Source organism: Odontomachus brunneus, unplaced genomic scaffold (assembly GCF_010583005.1).
Source record: "Odontomachus brunneus isolate Ranch 3 - 2012 unplaced genomic scaffold, Obru_v1 Obru_scaffold_031, whole genome shotgun sequence".
In the NCBI taxonomy this organism is placed as follows: domain Eukaryota; kingdom Metazoa; phylum Arthropoda; class Insecta; order Hymenoptera; family Formicidae; genus Odontomachus; species Odontomachus brunneus.
Genome location: NW_022639481.1, coordinates 1,987,586 through 1,995,243, shown reverse-complemented (window position 1 = coordinate 1,995,243; position 7,658 = coordinate 1,987,586). Strand labels below are relative to the sequence as shown.

Sequence of the window (7,658 nt, the reverse complement as noted above, 5' to 3'; positions counted from 1 at the left end):
ATATATATATATATATATATATATATATATATATATATATATAGATGACAAAAGCGAGCTAAATTATACGGTAGAGGCCAGCTTGAAATGGTGGATGCAAAACAATATGATTACATTCAGTCTGAATATTAATGTAAATCAATCATCATTCTATTAATTCACATAGATTTAGGTTGAAATTCAGGCTAAATCATATGTAATGTCATTAGGTATTATATCCATTTTAAACAAGGAGGTTACTCTGTCGGTGTTCAGTTTAAACTACGAGGGAGGGTAACAGATACATCCAAATGGGAAGGAGAATTCGGAGAGGAATAGCGGGAAGGGCTTTGTTAAATAATTAGTTGATCTGAACCGATAGTTCGATGGTTGAGGGTTCTTACCTCTTCTGGATTCCACACAGATAAAATACGTTTTCAAAGATTTTAATTATAGTGAATAGCAATTGGTAAGTGGTTTTTATGCATTAAATATATCCGTGCATGCAATTTTTCTGCGAATGATATTTCCCGCGCGGAGCAAAATGTATCGAGGGAATTGGGTAACCACTCCAAAATCCTCTTAAGGTAGATACTAAGGTAGGTGATGAGGATCCCGCTCGAGTGGCGGATAGTGCGAATCAAGATTCAATACATTATGGAGAATTGCTCTTGCAGTTTATCTCTTGTTGTTTAATGTTTGTTGTACACATTTATTTCCGAGCTTTACCGGTTTAGTGAGTTCTCGCTGGCTACCGTTATCAGTGGAAAAAGTCCGCGGAAACGAAACAAGGACAAGCAAAGTTTGATAAAGAAAAAAACCCGCAGTATCAAGACGAGTCAAATATACAATTGTTTTCGTACTTGTATAAATAGTATGCCTGAAATTGAGTTGTTACGCGCGCGGGATACACGTTAATATTTAAATTTACTTCTCACGTGTTAATTATTACTCACGAATAAATTATTGCGAGAGCAAATCTGATTATACATGATTTATATACGACATGGCAAAATTAAGCATACAGATATCTATCTTGTACCGTATCGACCGAAAAGCTAAGTCCTTTTTCGAAAATTCATTTCACAGTTTCGTTTGTGACAATTTTATTTACGACATTACGCGAGGTACTCGCGCAAGCGAGCTTCTTTCATTACGGGACGCGCTTTTTATCTTCCTCGGCGCTATTAAAAGGCCTTTAGAAATGCCGCCGCGACTCGAAGCTCGCTCGTTTGAAACCTCCCTCAAGTACCTCGTATTATAAAATCTCCTTCTGGAGAAAATGGCGATTGCTAATAAAAAATGTACGAGGAATTCTTCGTTCCTTGCGAGTTATGGCCGAAGTGGTAGACAGGAGAGCGCCTAATATTTCGGCACCTAATAGTACGGTTTTCGCCGTAGTTTGCATGGGATTTTTAATTGGAGCTTCATTAACTTGAATTAAAACAGCAATGCCAGCAAAATTTTAATTGGAATCTTTTAAAGTCTCTCCTCGATCTTTTTAATTCAGAAGGAGCACAATTTTGAAATGAAGATTACATTATGATATTCATATACAATATTTCTTATTTCTTTTTCTAGTCAGGATCCTTTGTTGATCAACTGATTTTTAGCAATCGTGAATTCATCAAAGAAATGAGAAACATCTAAGATTTGGGAGGGGAAAATATATTTCTATTGCGATTGTGTTCATTTATTTATATAGAATGCACATATATATATATATGCATTATAAGAATGCACATATATATATATATATATATATATATATATATATATATACACACACATTAATATTAGTATAATTCACCTCCTACGTTTCCACAAAAATTGCGGATAGAGAATCTAGAATACTCTAGACTCTCCCCCGCGTAAAACGGATTGAGGTAAATTATATACATGAAAACAATTCTATATAATTAATACACACGCTATATACATATTTCGCGAAATTGAAATACAAGAAAATATCCGTGAGAAAGACTTTTCCTGACAAAGATTCTTCCCGTTTGCCCACCGTGGAAGAGGGCGTCGTCCACATGACGCCGCTATTCCCTCATATATGCGGCACTACCCTTCATCGACGTCGACGACAAAACCGTGGGTGGTTTTTATTAAAATGTTGAACCCTCTTCCCCCACCTTCTCGCCGCTGAAGAAATCAATTCGACTCTTCTGCGATATTACCGACCTTTTCTCACTCCCGCTCGCTATCTCCGCGCATCCCTTGCCCGAATTTCGATTTCGTTTGAATCACGCGCGCATATCGACTTACCTGTCGGATTATCCGTGAGAAAAAGAGAGAAAGGATGCGGGAGTCGATGGAAGGGATAAATATATGAGGTTTGAGGCGACGTACTGAAAGAGTTGGAAATGGGAAGGCATCGCGTTTCTGACGACGCGTTTAGGTCGCTGCGCGCACCGATTTCGGCGGTAATCCCTGAGATCCTAGTAACCACGAGGAGTGGATCGATCATTTTCATCCCTCTCGTCGCGAACGCGAATCCAGTACCCGTTGCCAAGAAAGTAGAGACGAGAATCCTCAGTTTCTATGCTTTGTCAAACTTACAACAGATAATTATCGTTTCGCACATCAATACGAGTGCAACTGATGTCTTCTCAGGCTCTCGAAATTCTCTCCTCATGTGATTATTGCTTCTTAGTATTCTCGCATCTAGAGTGCATGTTGAGCGTGAAAAGCGAAAAGATCAAAGGTCAGGAAGGCTAAAAGAACACGGCCGAGAAAGAGTAGTTTTTCGCGCGTTCGTTGAGCGGGCGGGCGCGGAGACAGAAGTGGTTCGTTCTCTGGTCACGTTAGGCTGGTTCACTCTCGGCAGTGTATCAAGCACACTTTCGCCAGCGAGAAGCCAACAATGTGATCCTCGATCTCGTCGACACGAATTGCGCGACTCGCGTGATTTAAACGGCGCTCGCGCGCGCCTAGTAGATCACGTGGGTTTTAACAATAGCGAGATCCACGCTGCGCGGACAATGGACACGGATTGAGAGTCCACTCTTGGTCCTAGCTCGAATGTTTATACGACGCGATGGAGCGCAAAGAATGGCGGTACGACGTGCGAATCGAAGGAAGCGCGAGACCGACGAGAGAGCTGTTTCTCCTCGGTCTTGCATCCGAATCCTCCTATTCGAGTGCTAGATTTAGAAACCACGGCGAAATATCACTGCTATCCAACAGAATTAAATTTCTCGTCACTAATTAGCGGACTATTGTCGTTTTAACTCAATTTAAGATATTTTATTTATTATTTTTATTTTCTATTTGAAATTTTTTTTTATTCAAATTTTTTTAATTCAAATTGAATTTTTAATTCATAATGAGAAATACACATGGAAAAAATGTTCAAGAAAAAAAATGTAATCAGTGATACTATAATAACACACACACACATACATTTACTCTTATATTATAATATAAAATATTCTTCAAATAAGAAAATATACATTGAGAAAAAAAATACTTGAAAAATATATTTGTGAGATACTTATTTCTGTGAAATAAACTTCTATTTCCTTAAATAAATGTTCAAGTATCTTACTGTAGCTTATAAAAGCAATAGTTTATTCTATTTAAATGAAAAAATTAGATTCAAATAAATATTAATATCCATCGAATAAACATTTTTTACTTTTTAGATATTTTTTTCTCGGTGTATACACGCAGACTGTACCACGTATGAACTAATAGTCTCGATCTAATAGTTTTATTGAGGTGACAGTCGTGGAAAATGCTGGAGATTTTGACTGTTTGATATTATGCAAGAGAAAATTCCATGAAATTTGAATGTAAATTGAAATTCCATGAATGTAAATTATTGAAAAAAAATATGAAAGAGATATTTACCGCTTAAGAGAAAGAGTCCGCAGGCTACGAGAGTCCTGTGATCGGAATTACAGTGACCGATCAAAGCTGACACTGTCGCGGCGAGGATCAGGATCACGGCTACCACTTGGAACGGTGCGGAGATGCTGAAACAACAAGGACACGCTTCATATAGCCGTTAAGGATGAAAAAGCAGACGATGCTTCATTTGTCCTCAACCTCGACATAGCACATTTCAAGCGCATTATTTTTAAACGCTCTTTCACCACGCCTATCTCGAGGAGAAGAAAAAAAAGAGGCGATACTCGGCACCCCTCGCCTCGCGTCGTCGCGACGCCACCCTTGGAATCGATAGCAATTTATAGCAGCCTTATTAGGGTGACGAAGTGTGACTTTACGTCTTACCATTCTCGTGCGCTCGCGTTAAACAACGAATAACAGTCGCGACGCGAGGAGGATCGATTGCGGAAACTACGTGGAAATTGCGGTGTCTAAAAGTATCTCGCGTATCATCGCGAAAATAGCGGTATATATCTAAATATCACGACCTATTTACTTCATTTAACTTCTGTTTCCGATATACACGAAACCAAGTTCAACCACGCCGCGAGGCGGCTTTTTAATTTATTAAAGTCCGGGAAAAGTCTGCCCCTCGGGATCGTATCGATACGTCCCGTTGTTATTGAACAATTCTCCTTTTTTGCCGCGGACTCCACGTCGAGGAAGGTAAGAACGAGAGAAGAGGGCAGGGAGGATATTCGCGTCTAATTCGAGAGAGAGAGGGAGAGAGAGAGAGAGAGAGAGAAAGAGAGAGAAAATGGAAGTCCAACTCGAACTTCTTCCGTGCGAAATGATGCAGGCGCGGTGACGAATATCGAGCACGTTTTACACCTGGAAACTCGCTGATAGACAGCGCTTACACCACACCCCCACACCCTCCCGCCGCAGCCCTCCCATGAAACGTTTCATGAAATTCCTGCCGCGCTGCGCCCCGCCGCCCTGCCACCCACAGCCCCGACGTGGTTACAACCCTCGCCTGTATCGTCGGAGGAACGCGAGTCGCTACATTGCGAAGGATTGTCGTTCGCAGGTGGAGGACGGCTGCCACCCGCGCGATGTGGCGGGCTGAGTTTCGAAGCCGCACTGTAATACACGTATTCGTAGCTATCGGGGTAAATGGGCCATGCCGGGTAACGACGCGCACCGGCTCGCCTATCGACCTGCTCCGATGTTTAAGTCTTGATCCCGCGGCAATTTCGTGGCGCGGCTCGTCGCTCACCTACGCTAAGGGACTGTATATCGTCGATCAAGACACTCGTACTCGATTAAAGCGCGAGCCGAAGAACGGCTGCGTGTTCAACAGAGAAAGCCGCCTCGCAACTGTTGTCAAATTCGTGGATCTTGTTTGCGTATGCGCCTAATCTTGGCTGAATCCTCACTGAGAGAGAAAAGATCTAAATAAAAATAAGAGATATACACTCGATGAGTACTATGATAACAGATTCACTTACATTAACATACATATTTTTACATTGAGAAGAAATTTCTGCTCAGTGAGAAAACATATATTTTGCCTGAAGGAAGCCGTTGTTTTCCATGAAAACAGTTGTTTATTCTGCGTAAGAAAAACAATTTAAATTTAAGTGAATATGCTATTAGCACCCACCGCGAATAAATATTTTTTATCTCTCAGAATTTTCTCAGTATGTAAGAAGATAACACTGAGAGAAAAATACTTGAAAATTTTTTTGTGGAATACAAGTCTATTTCATAGAAGTGAACTTTATTTATCATAAAAACCTATATATAATGGAGAATGTCTGTCTTCTATATACTCCTAAATTCCCGATCTGGACCAAATTTTGCATAGTTACTCTCTAGGACCCTGCAGAAAATACAGGCTACATGAAACCTGGACACACACAACATACACATACATGCACATACACACACACACACACACACACACATCTTCTGCCACTGATTTCATTCCCTTGACACTTTGTGATAATCTGGGTTGTGGTAACGCCAGGTAGTTTTAGCCAGTAAACTTTATATCCGCAAATAAATTTTCAAGTTTTTTTCTCAGTGCACCAATCAGACTCGCAAATTTTACAACAGTGGCAAAGCAGCCTTCTCTGTTGAACACGTCGATGTCTAACACGGGGAGAGCTCAGTCACTCACAAATTCGGACGAGAGAAATTCGGAAATTTCGCATTCTAAAGTTCCGGCAGTATTTCTTCTCTTTTTTGACATTTTGCATAGATTTGCGTAGGATACGAACACGAGGCCGTTTCCCCTGAAGCTCAGTCGAGATCGGGTTCGCTTTTGGGTACGCGAACGGGTCCAATGCTCAAGGTTCCGGGATGGTGAAGCTCGAAACTTTTGGCCACATGCAACAAAGCAACTGCACGGGCGTCTCACGACACCGTCGTCGCGCGGTAATTCCGCAGAATCGAATTATGCGGCAGTGGTCGCCGCGGGAGATGGAAATTAATAGTTTCGGCCGGCGAGGAAAAGCTCGCGTCGAGGTGCGGGTGAAGGGACGAGAGAGACGCCGGGCGTTGTTCGCCGATGGGACCGGGTATGGATATTGGGCAGAGGGTTGGCAGGCTCGCCTAGTAATAAATCAGAGCCGTCCTGCGGTAATATACTGCACGGTCAGGCTGTTTAGCCGTAATAAAGCGCAACGCTCGCGAAACGAAGGAGAAGAAACCGAAATCGAGAGGTCTCGTAAGGCACGGCATCGCCCTTTTTTCACGGGAGACCTCGTGTTTCGCGGCAGATCAATAAACGGCATCGCGTCGCCGAGTCTCAGGACGACGAGTCTGAATTCTGCAAGAATATCACGCGGAAGAGACCATGAGAATCCGCGGAGATACGCAAATATATCGCCAGCGAAACTGCGAGCCGTTAACCTTCCGCGCGTTGGGAAAAATATGCTGGAAGTACTTTCAATATCGGCGTTATCGAATTCGTTCGAAAACTTGGGGAGAACTTTGGATCGCCCGCTCGAGATCGGTGAGATTAAAATGTTCAAATTGAAAATTGCGAAATCAAAGGGTCGCGACTTCGGGCGCGGATTCAATTGATTCAGAAACGTTTCAAAAGATAGTTTCAGCTTAAGTTGAGATAAAAGTACCTCTGCCAGCGCACTTGGGGAAAAAAATTATCTAACTAAAACTATAGTTATTTTCGGCTTAACTATATTTTTTTAGTTGTTCTAACACGAAAATGATAACAGTAACATGAATATAAGGTTATTATTACTATCTATTATAGTATAGAATTTAATATAAAAAATACGACTTTGTTCATCACATAATTTATAACAATTATTTTATATATAAGAGGTTGAGGCTAGTTGGTTACCAGAATAAGTTGGCAAAATCGATTATTTCTACTGTTTCTTAACAGATTCCAGAATCAAGCAAGCAGGAATTTCAAAGCCATCTTTGACATGTTTAAAAATCTTGCTTGCTTAATTTTGTAACTTATTAGCAAATAGCAGAAATAATCGATTTCGTCTTACCTCAACAGACAACTAGCTCTGGTCTACTCTATATAATAGAATGTCTATCTCTCTGTCTGTTCTCTATACACTTAAACTTTTTCTCCGATTTGAACGAAATTTTGCATAGATAGTTTCTAGGATTTTCCTACGGAAAATATTATATAAGCTAAATGAAAGCTGGACACATATCCCATTCTCTTCCCATGATTTCATTCCCTTCACTTTGTGTTACAAACCCAAACAACGCCGGGTAGTTTAAACTAGAAAAATATATATGTATATATTGAAGATATACATATATATATATATATATATATATATATA

At 40.7% G+C, this 7,658-nt stretch overlaps 1 protein-coding gene across 4 annotated transcripts in view; it reads right to left on the bottom strand.

The window, feature by feature from the left end:
* LOC116843266 overlaps window positions 1-7,658 on the bottom strand; it is a 115,125-nt gene that overhangs the window by 29,555 nt on the left and 77,912 nt on the right. For all 4 annotated transcript variants that reach the window (XM_032813547.1, XM_032813546.1, XM_032813549.1 and 1 more), the window contains exon 4: window positions 3,841-3,965. In XM_032813547.1, coding sequence (XP_032669438.1) covers window positions 3,841-3,965 — 125 coding nt within the window. The remainder of the gene's footprint in view (window positions 1-3,840; window positions 3,966-7,658) is intronic.